Consider the following 23,307-nt stretch of genomic DNA (forward strand, 5'->3'; position numbering starts at 1 on the left):
TTACTTCTAAAACTATGGAGCCGGTATTAAGTACCTTTTGGCCTTTCCTGAGTTAGAGATGGATGATCTTTGGACTGTAGGCTTGCAGCTAGTCCAAGGAATGTACCAGGGATTCTTAGTTGATTACTTGGCTCATGTGAATGACTAATTTGGTACTTAGAGGCCATGTTCTTTTAGCCTTACAAAGAACTCATGCATGAGTTCAAGTTTGAGCTACTGAAAAGATTCAAAAGAAGCAGTTACTTGAGGGCAGGCCCATTTCCCCATATGAGCAGTACAAAATTTTTTAAAAAGAAAGACCTTGATCTGATATTATTTTTCATGTAAGACATTACAGCATACCTTCATCTTAATTCAGTGTTGGGATATTGTTCAAATATTCCATCAGGGAGCAGTCACAGAAGGACCAGGATCAAAGTATTCTGTAGCCAAGTAGTTCTGAGGAAAAGGGAAGCAATGAACATGAAAATACGTCATATCTGGAGGCCACTTCCTAATTCCAGTTTGTGGCTAAAGAAGGGTCTGTAAGCTTTCACAGGTCAGCCTTGGTTTCCCCAGAGCAGTTGTGATTCAGTAAACATAGTGTGTTATTTTAATAGACAATGACTTAAGTGCCTGTTGGCCTGCCCACGTCCTCCCCTTTATCTATTATCAGGATTAACAATTTGTGATCATTCTGGACTCCAAATACCGATTATGTTTATAGTCCTTATGTATTCTGGCCCTGTGTTTGCATGCCTCTGAACTGTGTGAAGGTTCTTGGCTCTAGTCTGTAGATATTAACCAAATTCATACCCTAGTCGCTAATCAAGTACAGTGGTTTTCAAACTTTTATTGTTCACAGCAGAACCAGATTTTCAAAGGAATTCTGACACAACTGTAACATTCCAGTATCTAAAACAGATGAGAGTAGGTCCATTTGTTTGTTTTTAGTTGAAGTAGGGCTGGGATTCAAAGGCTCACTATTCAGCCTCCACTGCACTCTTGTCAAGCTTCCCAAGGCATTTCCATAAAACTCTAAATTTTCAAAAATATAGTTAAAAAGTATCTTATAAAAACCCCTGCTTTAGCCATAAAAAAGAATTAGATAATATCTTCTGTGGGAACATGGATGGAGCTGGAAGCCATCATCCTTAACAAACTAATGTAGGAACAGAAAACCAAATACCACATGTTCTCACTTATAAGTGGAAGCTAAATGATAAGACCTTGTGGACATAAGGAGGGGGACAACAGACACTGGGGGCTATTTGAGGGTGGAGGGTGGGAAAGAGTGCCAGAAAAAAGTAACTATTGGGTACTGGGCTTAGTACCTGGATAACAAAATAATCTACCAAACCCCCGTGACACAAGTTTACCTATTTAACAAACTTGTACATGTACCGCTAAATCTAAAAGTTAAAAAAGTAAAAAATACAAAAAAATAAAATCCCTGCTTTAGGGAGGTTGGAGGGGGTGAGGGATACAGAAGCTACATATTGAGTACAATGTACAGTAGTCCAGTGATGGGTGCCCTAAAATTTCAGATTCTACACCACTATACAATTCATCCATGTAACCAGAAACCACTTGTACCCCTAAAGCTACTGAAATAAAAAGCTAGATGAGTTCTCCCACCTTCCTCTCCCCACCAAAATCCTTGCTTTAGATACGATAAGAGTAGGCAATCTGATCTGTGTTCTATATATAGTGTTAAATGTCTATTACTGGTGAAATGACAAGAGAAAGCAAGATATTTGACTAGTAAAAAGACTAGGAGGCAAGATATATCTAATATATCAAGCAAACCTTTTGCCATGTGACTGAAAGCAAATACACTTCCTAAGACTTCAGTAGTTTTGGTTATCCTCTCTGTAAAATTGGTCCATAACCTTCAGAACAGAAGTCTGGTCCAGATTATCTATATATATCTTTTCCAGATCACTAATCTTTGAATCCAGTTGTGCTTCAACCGAAGAGATGTTCTCCTGAAAATGTTTTTTATTAAGTAAATCACTTTCTCATTTATTAGTTTCTAAGTTATTACCAATGTAACGTTTTGAGGCTGGGCACAGTGGCTCATGCCTGTAATGCCAGCACTTTGGGAGGCTGAGGTGGGCAGATCACTTGAGGTCAGGAGTTTGAGAACAGCCTGGCCAACATGGCAAAACCCCGTCTCTATTAAAAGAATAAAAGTTAGCCGGGTGTGATGGCACATGCCTGTGATTCCAGCTACTCAGGAGGCTGAGGCATGAGAATCGCTTGAACCTGGGAGGTGGAGGTTGCAGTGAGCTGAGATTGTGCCACTGCATTCCAGCCTGGGCTACACAGTGAGACTCCGTCTCAAAACAACAAAAATAATATTTGATACCAATCAGAATGGAATTCTTTTTTGTTAAGATTTCTCTTGGCCCCTGATTGTTCATTAGAAGTCAAATATTGTGAAAACTTGATGCAAGGACCTGGGTCACAGTAAGCAATGTCCAAATCAATGATCAAGATAAGTTTTTCCCACTGTTTTTGTTCCAGTTCAGATACTGCTTTATGTCTCCACTCCTTTGGGTTTTTTGCCCCCTTTTTTTTCTGAATCCAGCCCCTCCCTTTGGAGGGCTGAATTTCTTCTTATCTTGCCTTTCATCAAGTAGATCCATATGGAGAGGAGAAAGCCATTAGTCTTATCCCATGATTCCACATAATGTGAATGAGGCCAGGCATTGGTGCTCGTGCCTGTAGACCCAGCACTTTGGGAGACTGAGGTGGAAGAATTGCTTTAACCCAGGAGTTTGAGACCAGCCTGGGCCACATGTGGGACCCCACCCTGTCTACAAAAATCAAAATAAGCCAGTTGTGGTGTGCACCTGTGGTCCCAGCTGTCTGGGGAGGCTGAAGTAGGAGGATCCCTTGAGCCTGGGAAGTCGTGGCTGCAGTGAGCCATGATTGCACCTTTGCACTCCATCCTGGGTGACAGAGTGAGGCCCTGTCTCAAAAAAAAAAAAAAAAAAAAGGCACTATCAATCACACTACCCAATTGCCCAGTCTTGGAGCCTGATAATTGATGCCTTCTCGCTAACCCCAATCTAATCTGTCACCAGTTTCTGTTTTGCCTCCTATGAATTTATTCTCTTTGCTTTGTTTCCACACATTCTAATTAAAGTATCTCTCTTGTAGCCTTGCAGTGGGGCTCTTACGTGGTCTCACCCGTTCTGGCATCTCTCCTATCCATACTGCAGGCAGAGGAAGCATTTAGAAAAATACATTTCTTATATTACCCACTTAAAATCCTTTGGTGATGTCTTAATCTGGTCAAAGACAGCTGGCTCATAAGGGGAAACTAGAACCAAATCCTTTTTCCTTCAACCAATTAGGCCTCACACAAAACTTAAACTTAGCAAATATGAGTAAGACAAAAAACTTCAAATTCAGCGGGGAGAAAAGCAGATGGCTCCTAGTCCAAGGGACAGAATGGGTTACAGCTCTTAACAGGGCTGACTGCAGCCTTGGGTAGTGGGGTGTTAGATTGTGGCATACAGGTGGCATATATGGGTCCCCAGTCAAGGACAGAGCAGTGGTTTTATCACGGGGTATAACCCTAGTATAAGGTGTAACCCGAGTATCCTACTATGTCAAGAGGGCACCAGAAAGTTGTTCAGTCACTTTCATAGTGAGTGCATAAGAGTGACCTTTCTCTCTTATTATTCAGGTCCACATAACTACTTGCATCAAGAGGAGACAAGTAGAGACCCCCACGAGTGTGGCAGCGGGGTAGGGAGGGAGGTGGTTCTGGGTGTACCAAGATAGAGCTCCCGTGGAACAGGAAGGCACGGCCCGTAGTGGCTCTAACCGGGGGAGAGGCAGGGTGGGAAGAATGACTAAAGTTTAGGGATCGCTGAAGCGGGAAAGAAGGGACGTCGCTGCCTGAGGGAGTAAAGGAGAAAGCAAGAGGTGCCAGGTGCTATTCAAGTAGCTAAGGAGGAAATGGCGACTTCGGAGATCGGGTTGTCTAGTCAAGTATGACTTCTTAGTTAAACCTCGAGAGTGGACAAGTGGTGGAGGAAGGGAGGGTGAAGGCAAAGAACACTACTCAGTAACACTCGGTTCAACAGTGGTGCTGTGGACTGTAAAACAGCTACCGAAGAAAGGCAGGGGATTATTTTTCCTCGTGTATTCCGGCCCAGGAGGCCGCGCCCTTGGGAAAGCGGGTCTCCAGACGAGCCTAGCTTTCCGTCAGTGGCGTTGCAGACGGAGAACTACTCGACGCCATGGCTGTACGGCTCGGCGGAAACCTCGGGCGAAGGGTGGGGCGAAGCCGCGAAAGGTGGGGTTTCCGGCGCGGCTAGGACCCAGCTTCCGGCGTCCGTCGGGAAGCTGCGGGGATTTTTATCCCGACTGAGAGGAACCTGCTGCTAGTGTGGCTGGCTGGTTTTGCCATTAGTGGGGGCCTTGCCTGAGGACGGCGTACAGAGTGTGGGTGAGGAGCTGCTGTGGGACGGAAGAGGAAGATGCGGAATTGGGGCCGGGAGGCTGCAGTTTTTGTGACAGGGTTCGGGAACTACCAGTGGCGCCCACAGGCCGCCCCTCCTCTCAGGCCTGGCCAGCCTGCGGTCATGCTCTGTGCACATTCCATGCCTTCCGCGTCGGGACCGAACCCTTTGCCTTGGCCCCGCCTGTGCACACAGCTGGGCTCGAGGCGCACTGTGGCTCTCTCCGGGGCGGATTGTGACACTAGTGTGTCAGTCATTCCTCAAAGCGTGTTCTTGGTCTGTATTTTGGAGCTAGCGTCCCTCCTGGTCAGTTTGGCGTTTGTAAGGCCCTGGTACTTGGGCTAGAACCGAGTGCAGTGACCAGTCTTGAGGCCCCTTCCCAGCCAAGAGATAGGGGGGTGGAAGTTGAGTTGGTGCTGAAAGAGTTTGTTGTTGGGGCCTAGTAGCTCTGTACACTGGGATTCATGAGTTAATTCACAATCTTTGTTGAACGCCTGAATAACACAGTGGGAAGGGCAGCACACTACCTTATGCCCAGAACTTAATGGTTTAGTAGGAGAGGCGCGGACTGGTAACCAGGACAGTGGTAAATGTAGTAGGAACACAGATGGCCCCTAGGGACCCTAGGGGAGAAAAGGAGTTGGACCCAGGGGAGCACGCCAGAGGAAGTGATGGTTATCTGAGACTGAGGGCTGAAGGGATTGGCCAGGAGACGAGGGTGTAGAGGGGCCCGAGTAGTTGCAGACAAAAGTCCCGCAACGAGGGAGGCAAAGTGTAGAGCTCTTGGCCGACTGCAGTACCATGGAAGTTGGGTGCTAGTGGAGACAAGTGAGTTGGAGAGGGTAAACCAGGACTCTCTCCACCAGTGTTCATTGTTCAGACTATCCAGAGGACAGCGGGGAGACACTGGAAGAATTTTAACTGGGGAGTGGCTGAATAATACCGTCATTTATTGAATGTGTACAGTGGTTCCAGAAAAGTCTGGAACCATATAGGGAAGGACAGAAAATTTGTACTTCCCGGGGGTTTTAGGAGGCATGTTCTGTAGAGCCCCAGTCTCCCAAGGGAAGATTTGTATTAAAATCTCTTGTTTTAAGTATGTAAGTTTTGAATAATATGCCATAATATATATTTAGATATGTTTTCTCAAATCCTCAAGTTATACTAACACTTTAGAACTTTACATCATATGTATCCTGTGATTTTTGTAGCCCTTGATATATCCATAATTTCCCTCCTTGCTTCTCTCTCCCAGCCCTCCACATACACAACCCGCTTTCTCTGAGCGGAATACAATTCACAATTCTTCATAGGTATTTCTTTTTTTTTTTCTTTTTAATTTTTTATTATACTTTAAGTTCTAGGGTACATGTGCACAATGTGCAGCACACCATTAACTCGTCATACATTAGGTATATCTCCTAATGCTATCCCTCCCCTCTCCCTCCACCCTACGACAGGCCCCCGTGTGTGATGCTCCCTTCCTGTGTCCAAGTGTTCTCATTGTTCAATTCCCACCTATAAGTGAGAACATGCGGTGTTTGGTTTTCTGTTCTTGCGACAGTTTGCTGAGAATGATGATTTCCAACTGTAGCTGTCCCTACAAAGGACATGAACTCATCCTTTTTTATGGCTGCATCGTATTCCATGGTGTATATGTACCACATTTTCTTAATCCAGTCTGTCTTTGATGGACATTTGGGTTGGTTCCAAGTCTTTGCTATTGTGAATAGTGCCACAGTAAACATACGTGTGCATGTGTCTTTATAGCAGCATGATTTATAATCCTTTGGGTATATACCCAGTAATGGGATGGCTGGGTCAAATGATATTTCTACTTCTAGATCCTTGAGGAATCGCCGCACTGTCTTCCACATGGTTGAACTAGTTTACAGTCCCACCAACAGTGTAAAAGTGTTCCTATTTCTCCACATCCTCTCCAGCACCTGTTGTTTCCTGACTTTTTAATGATCACCATTCTACCTGGTGTGAGATGGTATCTCATTGTGGTTTTGATTTGCATTTCTCTGATGGTGAGTGATGATCAGCATCTTTTCACGTGTCTGTTGGCTGCATAAATGTCTTCTTTTGAGAAGTGTCTTCATATCCTTAACCCACTTTTTGATGGGATTTTTTTTTCTTGTAAAGTTGATTGAGTTCTTTGTAGATTCTGGATATTAGCCCTTTGTCAAATGAGTAGATTGCAAAAATTTTCTCCCATTCTGTAGGTTGCCTGTTCACTCTGATGGTAGTTTCTTTTGCTGTGCAGATGCTCTTTAGTTAAATTAGATCCCATTTGTCAATTTTGGCTTTTGTTGCCATTGCTTTTGGTGTTTTAGACATGAAGTCCTTGCCCATGCCTATGTCCTGAATGGTATTACCTAGGTTTTCTTCTAGAGTTTTTGTGGTTATAGGTCTAACATTTAAGTCTTTAATCCATCTTGAATTAATTTTTGTATAATGTGTAAGGAAGGGATCTAGTTTCAGCTTGCAACATATGGCTAGCCAGTTTTCCCAGCACCAATTATTAAATAGGAAATCCTTTCCCCATTTCTTGTTTTTCTCATGTTTGTCAAATATCAGATGGTTGTAGATGTGTAGTATTATTTCTGAGGACTCTGTTCTGTTCCATTGGTCTATATCTCTGTTTTGGTACCAGTACCATGCTGTTTTGGTTACTGTAGCCTTGTAGTATAGTTTGAAGTCAGGTATCGTGATGCCTCCAGCTTTGTTCTTTTGAATTAGGATTGTCTTGGCAATGTGGGCTCTTTTTTGGTTCCTTCAGGATCTCTTGTAGGGCAGGCCTGGTGGTGACAAAATCTCTAAGCATTTGCTTGTCTGTAAAGGATTTTATTTCTCCTTCACTGATGAAACTTAGTTTGGCTGGATATGAAACTCTGGGTTGAAAGTTCTTTTCTTTTCATTCAATGTTGAATATTGGCCCCCACTCTCTTCTGGCTTGGAGAGTTCCTGCCGAGAGATCTGCTGTTAGTCTGATGGGCTTCCCTTTGTGGGTAACCCGACCTTTCTCTCTGGCTTCCCTTAACATTTTTTCCTTCATTTCAACTTTTGTGGATCTGACAATTATATGTCTTGGAATTGCTCTTCTCGAGGAGTATCTTTGTGGCATTCTTTGTATTTCCTGAATTTGAATGTTCGCCTGCCCTACTAGGTTGGGGAAGTTCTCCTGGATGATATCCTGAAGAGTGTTTTCCAACTTGGTTCCATTTTCTCCCTCACTTTCAGGCACCCCAATCAGACGTAGATTTGGTCTTTTTACATAATCCCATATTTCTTGGAGGCTTTGTTCGTTTCTTTTTACTCTTTTTCCTCTAAACTTCTCTTCTCGCTTCATTTCATCCATTTGATCTTCAATCACTGATACCCTTTCTTCCAGTTGATCGAATTGGTTACTGAAGCTTGTGCATTTGTCACGTAGTTCTTGTTCCGTGGTTTTCAGCTCTATCAGGTCATTTAAGGACTTCTCTACATTGGGTATTCTAGTTAGCCATTCGTCTAATCTTTTTTCAGGGTTTTTAGCTTCTTTGCAGTGGGTTCGAACTTCCTCCTTTAGCTTGGTGAAGTTTGATCGTCTGAAGCCTTCTTCTCTCAACTCGTCAATGTCATTCTCTTTCCAGCTTTGTTCTGTTGCTGGTTAGGAGCTGCGTTTCTTTGGAGGGGGAGACGCGCTCTGATTTTTAGGATTTTCAACTTTTCTGCTCTGTTTTTCCCCCATCTTTGTGGTTTTATCTATCTTTGGTCTTTGATGATGGTGGCGTACAGATGGGGTTTTGGTGTGGATGTCCTGTCTGTTTGTTAGTTTTTCTTCTAACAGTCAGGACCCTCAGCTGCAGGTCTGTTGGAGTTTGCTCGAGATCCACTCCAGACCCCGTTTGCCTGGGTATCAGCAGCGGAGGCTGCAGAAGAGTGAATATTGCTGTACAGCAAATGTTGCTGCCTGATTGTTCCTCTGGAAGCTTCGTCTCAGAGGTGTACCCAGTCGTATGAGGTGTCAGTCTGCCCCTACTTGGGGGTGTCTCCCAGTTAGGCTACTCGGGGGTCAGGGACCCACTTGAGGAGGCAGTCTGTTCTCAGATCTCAGACTCCATGCTGGGAGAACCACTACTCTCTTCAAAGCTATCAGACAAGAATATTTAAATCTGCAGAGGTTTCTGCTGCCTTTTGTTTGGCTATGCCCTGTCCCCAGAGTTGGAGTCTACAGAGGCAGGCAGGCCTCCTTGAGTTGCAGTGGGCTCCACCCAGTTGGAACTTCCTGGCGGCTTTGTTTACCTACTCAAGCCTCAGCAGTGGCGGGCGCCTCTCCCCAGTCTTGTTGCTGCCTTACAGTTAGATCTCAGACTGCTGCACTAGCAATAAGGGAGGCCCCGAGGGCCTGGGACCCTCCAAGCCAGGCATGGGATATAATCTCCTATTGTGCCGTTTGCTAAGACCCTTGGAAAAGCACAGTATTAGGGTGGGAGTGACCCGATTTTCCAGGTGCTGTGTGTCACTGTTTCTCTTGGCTAGGAAGAGGAATTCCCTTCTCCCTTGCGCTTTCCAGGTGAGGCAATGCCTCACCCTGCTTTGGCTCTCGCTCGGTGGGCTGCACCCACTGGCCTGCGCCCACTGTCCGACATGCCCCAGTGAGATGAGCCCGGTACCCTGAAGTGCAGAAATCACCCGTCTTCTGTGTTGCTCATGCTGGGTGCTGTAGCCTGGAGCTGTTCCTATTCGGCCATCTTCAGGTATTACTTTCTTTAATCCTCTTATGAACCATTAGAGTTGTGTTATTCTACGTTACCAGTGAGGAAACTGAGGCAGAAAGGTTAAGAAAGTTGCCCAGGTTCACCCAGCTGGTGAGTGGAGATGTATACCCAGTCTATAAATTTATACAACTCCTTTGTTCTTGTTCTTAACCACTGTCACGGTTGCATTTTAGGAAATAATTTAGGGCTGGTAATAGGAGATGCAAAGCAGAGAGGACAATTAAGAAGTTGTTGTGGCTGGGTGCGGTGGCTCACACCTGTAATCCCAACACTTTGGGAGGCCGAGGCGGGTGGATCATGAGGTCAGGAGATCGAGACCATCCTGGCTAACGTGGTGAAACCCCGTCTCTACTAAAAATACAAAAAATTAGCTGGGCGTGGTGGCAGGCGCCTGTAGTCCCAGCTGCTTGGGAGGCTGAGGCAGGAGACTGGCATGAACCCAGGAGTCAGAGCTTGCAGTGAGCCGAGATCACACCACTGCACTCCAGGCTGGGTGACAGAGTGAGTCTCCGTCTCAAAAAAAAGAAGATGTTGTTGAAATAGTCTAGATGAGAGTTGATTTCAGACTTCAAAAAGATAGTTTTTAAAATGATGAAGAGAAGTAAGTGGATCTAAGATTGTAAAGGAAGTAGAACTGACATAATTTGGTGTCTGGATTGATGGTGTGCCAACCACTCATAGGGATGGCTGGGAAAGAGCACCTTTGAGGGTGAAAGGACTTGGATTGAGATGTCCCTGAGATATTCAAGCCCAGATGTCCTCTGAAGTATCTGAAGTTCTCCTCTTGGGATGAGAGAATTTGGTTTTCTTCTTTGCATTGAATATGTACCATTGTCAGTGGTTTATGGCTCTTCTAAGGGGTCTCCCATGTAATTTGCTCCGATTATGAGAGATGGTGGGTATGGACCCAAGATAAACAAAATCAGGCACTACCTTTGAAGCCTTTATAGTTATTTTTAGGGTTATATTAGTATTTTACAATTACATTTTATCAAATACCAGCTTGTAGTTCAGGTAATGAGTATTATACAGGTTCAGACAAGTCTTGGTGGCTCATGCCTGTAATCCCAGCACTTTGGGAGCCCAAGGCGGATAGATCGCTTGAACTCACCAGTTCGAGACCATCCTAGGCAATGTGGTGGAACCCGTCTCTACTAAAAGTACAAAAATTAGCTGGGCGTGGTGGTGCACACCTGTGGTTCCAGCTACTTGGGAGGCGGAGGTGAGAGGATGGCTTGAGCCGGGGAGGCAGAGGTTGCAGTGAGTTGAGAGATTGTGCCACTGTGAGGAGGCAGAGGTTGCAGTGAGCTGAGAGATTGTGCCACTGCACTCCAGCCTAGGAGATAGAGTCAGATCTTGTCTCCAAAAAAAAAAAAAAAAAAAAAAAAGAAAAGAAAAAAGGTTTGGACAAGAAGAGAGGTCAAAGTGATCAAGTGATCAAGTTACTGGGACTAACTGAAGAAGTAAGTATACTTTGAGGTATGAGTGGGGCACCTCAATTTTATTCTAGGCCTTAGTCAGTCACTCTCAAATATGTGGTGCTCCAGAAGAGCATTTTAGAGTTTAAAAGGTATGTTCTATAGAACTGATGATAGCAAAGAATATAGGCTTTTAAAAATGTTTTGGTAACATTAAGCCTGTGTGGATGCTTCAATAAGGATTAAAATTATAGATATTTATTATGACAGTTCCCTGGCTCCAAGTAAATAGTACAATTCTTACTTTCATTGTTTTTCTAGTCTTGTTCGTATTTTGTTCTTTAATCACCTTCAGAGGTAACACTTTTTATTGAATATTAGATATCTCCTGTAAAAGTTGGATTTTGGGAGAAGCAATTTTAGATTCCTCTGTATATATGAAAAGAAAATGCCTTCTTTTGGTCCATCCTTTTGTGGGGCAGTTAGTGTACTTCAAAGAATTTTTTAACTGTTAACGCATCCAAATACAATCCCTGGGAATGGTCTAGTCTTTTGATGAACAAGCTGTTTTCCCTCTCAGGGAGGTAATAGTTGATGCTATTGCTTACATAACCCTTCAATTCAAGGTCACAATAAAGATCAGAAATAGAATAACATGTGGACTATTACAGAAGGGAGGATTTTGCAGTTGAAACTTGATTAACCACAGCTATTAATATATTTTTTAACCTCTGCAGTCTTCTTTTCCCCTCTTTCATCAGATATGTTATGAAAGACAAACAGAACTGGCGATTTACTTAAAATTCAAAATGCCTTAGAGGTGGAGGCTTTTATGCTGAGTGTATAGTAATTGTCTGGACTACTGGACTAATTTAGTTTTTTATAACTATTAAATGTATGAGAAATAACTGACTAAAATATAAGAAGACTCATTTTTTATTGTGCAATATATCTGTATAAGAGTATATAAAACATACATGTTTAAAATAATTATAGTAAAATTAAAAGCACCCATATTCTCATTGTCTAGGTTAAGAAGTAGAGTATTGCCATATCTTAGAGGCTCCCTTTGTGCTCCTCTTGGTTTGCATCTGCTTCCTACCCTCTGGAGGGTAATTAGTATCCCCACTGTTGTGATAATCATTCCCTTGCTTCTCTTTACGGTTTTATCACCTATGTATGCATCTGTATTTTTGAGTACTATAATATTAAACCGTACTATGCATATTCTTTTTTGACTTGCTTTTTTCACCCTCTAGTAGATTTCTGAGAGTTATGTAAAGCGATTTGAATGTAAGTTCTTTCTGCTGCCTTTTTTTTCTGTGTATAAATACACCACAACTTATTTATCCATTCTGGTTTTTTTGTTGTTGTTTTTTACTTTTATCAGTCTTTATTAATCTTTAATTGATCTGCACGTACAACATGCTGTTGTTTCTACCTAAAATGACTGGGGTCTTGCCTTCTGCTTCCCATAGAGATTCTCCCAAATCCATAGGTCCATAGTGACACACGAGGACAGCTTTGCATGTAACATGAATTTTAAAGCACAGCTCCAGAAACAAGCTCACCTCCTCAGGATCACACACTGCCAGGAAACTTGGGGGCAACCTGCAGAACAAAAAGCTTAGTGTGAAAGCTAAACTGGCCAGGAGCGGTGGCTCATGCCTGTAATCTCAGCACTTTGGGAGGGGAGGCCAAGGGGGCGAATCACCTGAGGTCAGGAGTTCAAGACTAATCTAGCCAACATGGTGAAACCCATCTATACTAAAAATACAAGAAAATTAGCTGGGTGTGATGGCGGGCACCTGTAATCCCAGATACTTGGGCGGTTGAGGCAGGAGAATCGCTTGAACCCGGGAGGCGGAGGTTGCCGTGAGCCGAGATCATGCCACTGCACTCCACTTGGGTGACAGAGCGAGACTCCGTCTCAAAACAAAACAAAACAAAACAAAACAAAACAAAACACCCATCTACACTGGAAGTTGACACGTGGAAGACGCTTCCAGCCCTGGTCCTGAAACATTATAGGAAAGCTGAGTTGCAGCTTGCAGGTATTGTACTGACCTGCACTGTCAAAGTCTTTCCAGGTTGCTCTTGCATGCAGTTGGAGATCCCATGGCTACCACCAGCCACAGCCCTTGGAAACATGCTGTATCCATTCTGTTGTTGATGGACATTTATGTTGTTTCCATTTTCTGGCTGTTACAAATGGTGCTGTTATAGACGTCTTTGTTCATGTATCATGGTACACTGTGAAATAATCTCTCAAAGGTATACCTGGAAGTGGAATTGCCAGATCGTAGGGTGTGGTGATGCCAGACTGATTCCAAAATGCTTGTACAAGTATATTCTTTCACCAGCAGCATATGGGAATTCCTGTTGACAGCCTTTGGTCTTTGCAGTCTTAAATTTTGCACAACTGTAGGTTGGTGCATTGATCTCACTGTGCGTGAAATTTGCATTTTCCTGATTACCAGTGGGCTTTGAGTATCTTCATTTATTTGCTGTTCAGATTTGCCCTTGTTTTTTTTTTTTGTTTGTTTGTTTGTTTGTTTGTTTGTTTTTGAGACACAGTCTCGCTCTGTCGCCCAGGCTGAAGTGCAGTGGCGTGATCTCGGCCTCACTGCAACCTTCACCTCCCAGGTTTAAGCGATTCTCCCTCCTCATCCTCACAAGTAGCTGGGATTACAGGTGCCTGCCACCACGCCCAGCTAATTTTAGTATTTGTAGAGACACGGTTTCACCTTGTTGGCTAGGCTGGTCTTGAACGCCTAACCTAGGGTCATCCACCCACCTTGGCCTCCCAAAGTGCTGGGATTACAGGTGTGAGCCACCGTGTCTGGCCGGATTTGCTCTTTTGTAAAGGATATGTTAAGATCTTATGCAGTTTTTCTATTGGGTCGTTCATCTTTTTCTTACTATTTATACTTTATACTTCCTGGAATCTTGTCTTTTCCTACATGTGTTAGAAAAATAAGTTCTTTTTCTGTATTTTCACTCTCTTTATGGTGCTTTTGAAGTACAGTTGAATTTATCTGTCTTTTCTTCAATGGTTTGTGCTTTTCATGTCTCATTTTAGAAAACCTTTTCTGTCCTCAAGTCATGAAGATACTCTCCTATCTAAAAGTTTTACAGTTTTGCCTTAAACGTGTGGTTGTTTAATCCCCTTGGAAAAAGAAATTGTTGTGTATGGTGTGATGTGGGAGTCCAATTTCATTTTTTCTCATATGGATATTCCATGGTTCCAACACCATATTATTGATCATTTTATTTTTTCTTTACTAATCTGAGACACTAATTTTATCATATATGAAGTTTCTACACATATTGGGATCTTTTTCTGTATTTTCTGTTCCATTGGTGAGTTTGTCTCCATATGTACTAATACCACACCATTTTAATTAGTTACAGGACCTCATTAAGTAAGTCTGGATATTAGGTAAAGCAAGGCCTGATTTCTTTTTCTTGTTCGGTCTTGGCTGAAGTGTCTTGGCTATACTTGGCCATTTGTACTGGTGTAAACATTTTAGCATCAGCTTATCAAATTCCACAAGACACTTTTTGGGGTATTGATTGGAGTTGCATTGAATCTGAGTCTTAACTGTTGCTCCTTTGAAAGTAATTTGTCTTTTCCCTTGGCTGCTTTCAAGATCTTCTCTTTGCCATTGGCGTATAGCGAGGGTTTAGATGTGGATTTATTTTCATTTATCTTGCTTAGAATTCACTGGGCCTTCTGAATGAATCTGTACATTGATAGTCTTTTGTGTGTTTTCGCCTCATATTTTTTATCTCGCCTTTTTTTTTTTTTTTGAGATGGAGTCTCGCTCTGTCACCCAGGCTAGAGTGCAGTGGCATGATCTCAGCTCACTGCAAGCATTTCACCATGTTTGCCAGGATGGTCTCGATCTCCTGACCTCGTGATCCGCCTGCTTCGGCCTCCCAAAGTGCTGGGATTACAGGTGTGAGCCACCATGCCCGGCACCTTTTGTTTTTTAAACATGTAGGCATTATGATAATTACATTAAAAGAATAAGAAGCCCTTATAGGGCTGCTTATGCAGTCTGTTGTTTCTGTAGGTGCTCCCTTACCATGACTTGTTTCCTTAGGTTACTTGCTCATCATTGTTAGAATTTGATTTGATTTTTTTTTTTTTTTTTTTTTTGAGACAGGGTCTTGCTCTGTTGTCCAAGCTGGAATACAGTAATGCTATCATAGTTCACTGCGGCCTTTAACTCCTGAGCCCAAGCAGTGCTCCCACCTTAGCCTCCCAAGTAGCTAGGACTACAGGCCCATGCTACCATACTTGGCTCTTTGATTTTATTTATGGGATTTCTTTGCTGTTTGGGCTGAAAACTAGTATTTCGAGGGAGGGTTTATATTTGCTATAGCCAGGCACCTGCTAGTCAAGGTCACACTAATTAAAATCTTGAAGTTTTTCTGAGGCTTATCTTAGGTGATGTGAATTTGGTCTGCAAATTGGGCCCAGCGCTGATTTATGGTTCCAAATTCTCTGCAGCACTTTCTACCTCCCACCCCTTTGGGCCACATTTCAAAGCAGTTGATTTTCTTGTAGTCAACTGAGACAAGGTAGGGAGGGAGTGCCTGGGATAGGTTTATTTCTGGCTCACCCTTACAGTGAGGTCTTGGTTTTTGGGTCAGAGGATCTGTCTCTTCAGATGGGCTCTGAGTTTATATTTTATTCCCTGAAGAGGCTCATGGGGAAAAAAGATAACTCGGGGTCACATAGTGTGACAGATACCTTTGGAGCCAAAACAGGCCAGTGTTCTGCTCATCTCCTGAGTTTCTTGCTTTTATTCAGATCTAACAATTCCTTTTTTCCTTGCACCTTGTGGCTCACACACACACATGCGTGCACACATGCGCACAGACACGTGTATAAGTTTTTGATCTAGTATTGTTAGGTTTTATTTGGAGAGTTAATTTGATTCTTAGCATGCTATATTGTGGAAGCCCAAGTTTCAAGCGATTTTTAAAAATAAGCATACCAGAGTTTATTCATCAATAAATGTTTACTCTTTCAAAGTAGTCAGGGTAGGAAACGATAAGCTTCTACATTGCTCAAGATATTTTTGGATTCCTATTTTGGAATTGCTTTCAGAGCTAGTACATATTCTTTGGGATATTTTTATTGATTACAATTTGTATGCTTTAAAGATGGATTTAATTTTGAAAGTTTCAGAATAAAGCCTGCTGAATGAGATGGGTAGTCAAGGCTAGTAATGCCACTTGGAGTTAAAAATAAAATGGAGCCATTGGTTAATGAAGCTGATTTTCATGTGTGACTCGTATGCTAACATTGATGGTAATTCCTAAAGAGAAAAATCCCAAAATGTTTTGAGTAATAGTTATTTGAAATAAACATTTATCATTTCTAGTTACCTTCAGTTAACTAGACAAATAACTCTACTAGAACACTGCATTATTTCTTAAGCATCATGAGTAGTAGTTGTGCCTTTATTGTAATGAGGAAATATTAATAAAATACAAATTGTATATGTATGTGTGTGTGTGTGTGTGTGTGTGTTTGTTTTAGGGATATAGTCTCACTGTGTTGCCCTGCCTGCACCGTCATAACTCACTGCAGCCCCACACTCCTGGGCTTACACAATCCCAGTAACTGGGACTACAGGCACACACCACCATGCTTGGCTACTTTTTGTTTATTTTTTATAGAGATAGGGGTCTCACTTTGTGGCCCACGCTGGTCTCGAACTCCTGAATTCAAGCAGTCCTCCTGCCTCAGCCACCCAAAGTGCTGGGATTACAGGTGCGAGCCACTGTACCTGGCCAACAATCTTCTTTTAAGAGGGAAAAATAGCTTCTTGGACACGTGCTTTCAAATTTTTTTCATTAAATTTGTATTCCTTTTGTATATCTAATTTTATACATTATTAATAACATTCTTTGCATTAATATAATAGGTATTTTATAAATAATGTGCCAAAGATCTATTTAATATTTGTGTGGTATGTCTGGTATATTCTGTGTAAGGAGGTAAATTCTGTTTCATTTAAGAATAGTTTGTCTGGTGCATTGAACCTTTAGAAAAAGTTAGAAGGCAAATTTAGTAACAAATCTTCGTTAGTAATTTCTTCATCTGAGCACCATCATCTTCAAGAGAAGGTAATATCTGTGTAGACATTATCTGGACCTTGGTTTTCTCAACCAAGGTGTAAAACCAGTGTGTGTAGAAAGAGGGATGGGGGGTGATTCGAGAGCAGATAATCTTGAAGATCCCATGTAGCTGTAATGTTCTTTTTGTTCATTACTTAAATACTTATTTATGGTCTGTTCTCTTATTCTTATATAATCACATGTATTTTCCTCATTATTTTTCTTTCTTGTCAGAGCCCACTTTTGCCCGCACACTTCTAAATAGAAGCATATACCAGTTTTTTCTTTATGAGAACATACGTACTCACTTTCTGTGACCATATAGGGCATAGTGTTATGTGTATGTCTCTGTAAGTGGAATTAAGGGTGTTTAGCTTGCTGGTTTTAGGGGTTTTTTTGTTTTTTGTTTTTTTTTTGCCACTCTTCTCCAGTAGGAATCTCCTCCCCTAGCACAGGGTCAATAAACTTTTTCTGTAAAGGGCCAGATAGTAAGGCTTTGCAGGCCAAAAAGTAAATTTGAGAATGTTAGGTAGATATCTAGGTAACAGGAAAGAAAATTTTTTTCTACAAACTTTTTTTTTATGAAATGAAAAACATTTATTTATGGAATTAAAACTTTAATTTCATATTATTTTAATGTATCACAAAATATTATTATTTTCTTTCCCAATCATCTAAAAATCTGTATTAGTTCATTCTCACGCAGCTATAAGGACATACCCAAGACTGCATAATTTCTATAGGAAAGAGGTTTAATGGACTCAAAATTCCACATTGCTGGGGAGGCCTCACAATCATGGCATAAGGCAAAGGAGTAACAAAGGCATGTCTTACATGGTGGCAGGCAAGAGAGCGTGTGTAGGGAACTGCACTTTATTAAACCATCAGATCTTGTGAGACTTACTCACTGTCAGGAGAACAGCAAGGGAGAACCCGCCCACATGATTCAATTACCTCCCGCTGGGTCCCTCCCACAACATGTGGGGATTATGGGAGCTGCAATTCAAGATGAGATTTGAGTGGGAACACAGCCAAACCATATCAAAATGTAATCAGTTATCAGCTTACAGGAAAAGACAAGGTGAGTCTGGAGCATCATGTAGTTCCAAAAGCAAAGAAGTGCTCATAAAACAAAAGGATGGAGGCACAGGAGCCAACCTGAGAGAGCTCTCGATGACCAAAGCTAAAACAATTTCAGCGACAAAATAAATGACATAGTATTAGCTTATGGCACAAAGAACAGAATAAATATCTGTGAGCCCATACAGATTACATAAATAAATGATTGAGTAAATCAATAGAGAACAAGTCTTTCTCACTGAAGAATTTGAAATAATATATGAGGATACTCCTGTTTTTAGAAGGTAGAGTTTAGTTCCTCCTTACCCTCTTTAATGACTCAGCCCCAAACAATAAAATGTGAAAGGGAAAAATATTGAATGTGGAGAAACCTGACAAATGCCATAATTTATTAAACTAGCCTTCTGTTGATGGTCATTTAGGTTGTTTCTAATCTTTTAGTATTTGAATCTAGCAGTAAGTAAAAAAAGATAATATATCAGGACTGCATTTGGATTTGTGCAGGATTTACTTAATATAATTGACCTCATTGACAGCTTAAGGGGAAAAAATGTGATCATCTCATTGCATACAGAAAAAGCAGTAGGTAAAATCCAGTAGCCATTTATGATAAAAATTCCTAGCAACAGGGAGTAGAAGGGAACTTTCTTAAATGGCTAAAATATCAGCAGAATCCTACAGCAAGCTTACTTAATATGTGAATACTAAAAGCATTCCTTTAAAAAATCAAGAATATAATGCTATCACTACTTCTATTCAGTTATGGAGTTCCTAATTAGAATAATAAAACGGAAAATAAGAAAAATAGAAAAAAATTATCACTTGTGGTTGGTAATTATTGTCTACATAGAAAATTCTCTATGTAGACAATAATTTTCTATGTAGATAATAATTACCAACAAGTGACAATTTTGTTTCTTTTTTTCTTATTTTAGAATTAAAGTTTGGGGCCAGGTGTGGTGCCTCACACCTGTAATCCCAGCACTTTGGAAGGCCAGGGTGGGAGGATCATTTGAGCTTAGGAGTTGGAGACCAGCCTAAGAGACATAGGAAGACCCCATCTTTACAGAAAAAATAAATTAGCCAGGCGTGGTGGTGCATGCCTGTGGTAACAGCTACTTGGGTGGCTGATGTGAGAGGATTGCTTGAGCATGGGCAGTCGAAGCTGTAGTGAGCTGTGATCGTGCAACTGCACTCCAGCCTGGGTGACGGAACAAGGCCCTGTCTTAAAAAAAAAAAAAAAAAGTTTGGAATGGTTAAAGGATATAAGACAACAACAACAACAAAAAATGTATTTTAATACGGCAACACCAAACTGTTAGAAAAGGTAATTTAAAATGCTATAGCAATGATAGAGTTGTGTCTACAAATATATGCAAGCCTTTATGTAGATATTTATAAAACTAAAAAACTTACGTGAATGGAGAGATACAGTATGTTGATGGATAGGATGGCAATATAATAATGATCTTATTTCCTTTAAAAATAAGTTGTCCTAATACTGCCCTGTAGATTAAATGCAGTTCTAGTCATAATCCCAAAAGGTGGATCTTGGTTTTGCTTTTGGTAGAATATAAAAGGCACCAACATGGCTGAATCTCAGAAATACAATGTTGAGCAAAGCAAATCATGAAAATTGTGAAAGAATGTGTACATTGTGATTTCGTTTTTATAACATTCTAAAATGGTAAAACTAAGCAATTGGTAAAGAATATGAAAAAAAGAAAGAAAATTATTATCACAAATTAATTGTACCAGTTACTTCCAGGAAATTTAACTGACCAGGTTCTTACAGGAGGCTTCAGCAATATTGCCATTAGTTCTATTCTTAAGTTGGGGATGAGGTAGATACATGGAATTTCATTTTGTATAACTGTTAGCATTCTTGAAGAAAACATTCAAACTGTTTTTCCTCTGCTGTCACACCAGCACAACAACGGTCAATACAGAAGACTTCTGTGACCCCAAAATATGTGGAGATTTTTCCCCATCAGCAAGCAAGCAATCAGTTCTGCTGCAGATACCAGTTGGGAGTCCTCCAATTCAGTTCCAACACTGTCTACCTGGAGATAGTGTCAGATCCCACAGGTTGAGGGCTTAGTCTCCAAGACTGCCTTCTTCATTTTCAGACACCAGTCATGAGTCCTGGCCTGTGGAACTTCTTACCGACTGGCTTCAAGTTGAGGTTTTCACACATCCCACTTTGGGTTTGATTAATTTGCTAGCACAGCTCACCAAATTTAGGGAAACACTTACATTTATCAGTTTATTACCAAGGATTTATTAAAGGATACAAATTAACAGCCAAATGAAGAGATACATAGGGCAAGGTCTGGAAGGGTCCCCAGTGAGAGCTTCTGTCACCGTGGAGTTGGGGTGTGCCACCCTCACAGCACAAGGGGGCATTCTTGTTCACCCTCCTGTCAGCCTCCATGTGATCAGCTCCCCAAAAGCCCCCATGGAGCCCTATCAATGGAGACTTCATTGGATAGGTATGATTGAAGTATGCGCAACTGTATGAAAACGTGATTGAATGTAAAGGGCATGATCTAAACCCAGTAAGGCCTGTTTAGATTATTCTTGATCCCTCTGCAGCATTCCTTCCTCCAGGGTATGAGACAGAACCTCTCTGAAATGAGGGTCTTTTGACCCACAATCAGATGAGAGTTCTGCCTTGGGCAGGTGAAAAGCGGGCAGGAGAAGGTCAGAGATTCTGTTCACTTCAACCAAGGATATGGGAGTTATGAGCCAGGAATCGTGGACAAAAACACTTTGTATATTTATATATCACACTGTTATTAGGTATGAAAACATCATTCTTTTGCCCACTTTGATAAGAGATCTAGTATTTTTCTCAAAGTTTTTATGTTGAAAGTTTGTAATAGTGCAGTAAAAACCATATATTCTTCACCTAAAGTCACTAGTTGTTAATCCTTGCTCCACTGACTTTATGTTACTCTCATGCATTGCATTTAGTTGCCGTGTCTTTTCAGACTCCTTTAATTGATACAGTTCCTCACCCAGTCAGTTGTTTCATACAATTTTCCTTCATTTGAATTGCCTGACTTTTTCCTTGTGCTTCAACTTGGCTTGAACATCTAACTAGGAATCCTACACAGGTGATGTTGTCTCTCTCAGGAAGCACATGATGTTGGTTTGTCCCATTTACTGGTGTTAATTTGATCATTTGATTTAAAGTTTATCTGGCAGGTTTTTCCACTGTAAAGGAATCTTTTTTTTTTTTTATTCTGAGACAGAGTCTCCCACTGTCGCCCAGGCTGGAGTGCATGGAGTGCAGTGGTGCGATCTTGGCTTACTACAACCTCCGCCTCCCGGGTTCAAGTGATTCTCCTGCCTCATTCTTGTCCCTCAGCCTTCCTAATAGCTGGCATTACAGGCACCTGCCACCATGCCCAGCTAATTTTTGTATTTTTAGTAGAGATGCAGAGATGTGGTTTTACCAGGCTGGTTTTGAACTCCTGACCTCAAGTGATCCGCCCGCCTCGGCCTCCCCAAAAGTGCTGAACCGCCGTGCCCAGCCCTATTCTTTTTTTTTTTCTTAACAAGAAGTTTATGTAAACACCAAGACGCTTGCCTTGAAGGGAAAACTAGGAATTTTTTTTTTTTTGAGTAATTTATCCCTACTTAAAGACAGATTGCCCTGTATGTAACAGCTACGCAGGAAAAGTTATAAAATTGTCTTTGGTTTTACATTGATAAATGAAAAACCTTAAATTTCTCCAATTGAACAAGATATGCAGGGATTTTTATGGGGTTTTTGGTGGTGGTGTTAAAACAGAGCAAAATAATTTACTGAAATGTAAAGATAGCTGAATGAACATGCCACTAATGGAGAAAGGGTATTTTCACAGAATCAGTGTTTTTCTCCATCCCATCTCCACATGATGTCAGAACATACCACTGGCTATTTAGTTTAAAAAATGCAATATGCTTGTGCACATATACCAGTTACTTTAGGTACCATAAAGGAATGGGGAGGGAGGAAATGAAAGAATAGAGAAAACTACTGTAGTCATCAGGATGTGGTGGAATCAAATTGCCATTTTTTGATTGAGAATGTAATCTTCGTCGTTAGAACAGAATTGTGGAGTAAAGAAGCAGGTTCCCTTTTTGCTAGACACCGCCTGTCTGCTACTGGAACACAACACATCCATTGTATCTTCATCCTCTGTTTCCAAATGTGCAGGTGTGTCTGTTTCATTGATTGATTGCCCATCAAATTGGAATCTCATCTGCCTCATTGACAATGCCTGTCATTCACATTAGTCTTTCATTAGTTTACCAAGTGGTGTATGCCTCTTAATCTTAAACTGCACCACAGAACCATCCTGCCCTGCCACCTTCAAATTAATGTGATCACTGGTCTCAGTTTTGACTTCTTCCTTGGGCTTTTTGTTGGCCGTGGCGACTGCCAGAGTCTCCTCAGCTGCCGCTTCACAAAAGAGGTACCATGTATGCACCAGGAGTGGCAGAAGAAGGAGGTGGTAGTGGTGGACGAGGGAGAGCCACATATTCTGTTTCAGGTTACAGGAGCAAAGAAGGGCAATTAGAATATTTTCATTATACATAACCAAAGATGAAGAAGACTCTGCTAATGATTTAGTCCTTTCATCCACCTATTCTTTAGAGTACATTATTCTCATATTTAAAAATAAATGAATGGTTCACCAGAGTTCTTTTTAAAAACCTAAAAGTAGATAATGATATCTCTGTAAGCGTTTTCCTTCCTGTAGTTTTCATTCAAGTGTTTTTTTTTTTTTAAACCTAAGTATTGTAAAAGTTTTATGGATCAAATTTAGGATTTGTAATTTTTAAAACCAGTTTTCTCCAAAATGGAAGCAGCTTAACACTACCAGGATCTTTCTGATATGAGTGATATTTTTGAAGACTTAGCAGTTTTTAATTGTCCATTGTTTCCTAAACTGTATTTTTAATTTCATTTGCTCTCTCCTAGGGAATGAAGGATGGCAGCACGCCGTGCATTAAAAGCTGTTTTGGTAGATCTCAGTGGCACACTTCACATTGAAGATGCAGCTGTGCCAGGCGCACAGGAAGCTCTTAAAAGGCAAGCTATCCTCCAGGTTCAGCTGACAAATATGTTTGTAAGTGGCATTTTACCACGGCAGATCATTAGCTAAATGGATGGCCTTAAGATGGCATTTTACCAACTTACCATATATAGGAACTGCCTTGGGTTTAGCTCGAGGATGTATGCATTATAATTTCCTCCAAACATTGTTTTCTAAGCCTTTATTAGGTTTGGCCTTTTGATCCAGTCTTTTTGTTCTATGTGTATGTCATTTTCTAAGTGAGTGATGTAAATGTGGGAATGACAACTCAAGATTCTACAATATGTAATAAATACCATTGGAAAAAATCACAAATGAATCCTGGAATCAAAATAAAGCACACACAGACAGGCAT

General features: G+C 41.3%; 1 protein-coding gene and 1 non-coding gene across 3 annotated transcripts in view; one reads left to right on the forward strand and one right to left on the reverse strand.

Moving 5' to 3' along the window:
• The first annotated feature begins 4,292 nt into the window (after positions 1–4,292).
• HDHD2 (haloacid dehalogenase like hydrolase domain containing 2) overlaps positions 4,293–23,307 on the forward strand; it is a 46,468-nt gene continuing 27,453 nt past the window's right edge. The window contains exons 1-2 of one of the 2 annotated variants that reach the window (XM_023207598.1): positions 4,293–4,447; positions 22,838–22,948. In XM_023207598.1, the coding sequence (XP_023063366.1) occupies positions 22,848–22,948 (101 nt within the window). In that variant the 5' untranslated portion in view covers positions 4,293–4,447; positions 22,838–22,847. Of the gene's footprint in view, positions 4,448–22,837; positions 22,986–23,307 lie in introns of both variants that reach the window. The other variant, XM_023207599.3, reaches the window with a different exon arrangement.
• Positions 12,668–12,799, reverse strand: LOC111539817. The gene has a single exon (XR_002730799.1). It is a non-coding gene; the product is annotated as a small nucleolar RNA SNORA44 (small nucleolar RNA).

Source organism: Piliocolobus tephrosceles, chromosome 18 (genome assembly GCF_002776525.5).
Source record: "Piliocolobus tephrosceles isolate RC106 chromosome 18, ASM277652v3, whole genome shotgun sequence".
NCBI classification, from domain to species: domain Eukaryota; kingdom Metazoa; phylum Chordata; class Mammalia; order Primates; family Cercopithecidae; genus Piliocolobus; species Piliocolobus tephrosceles.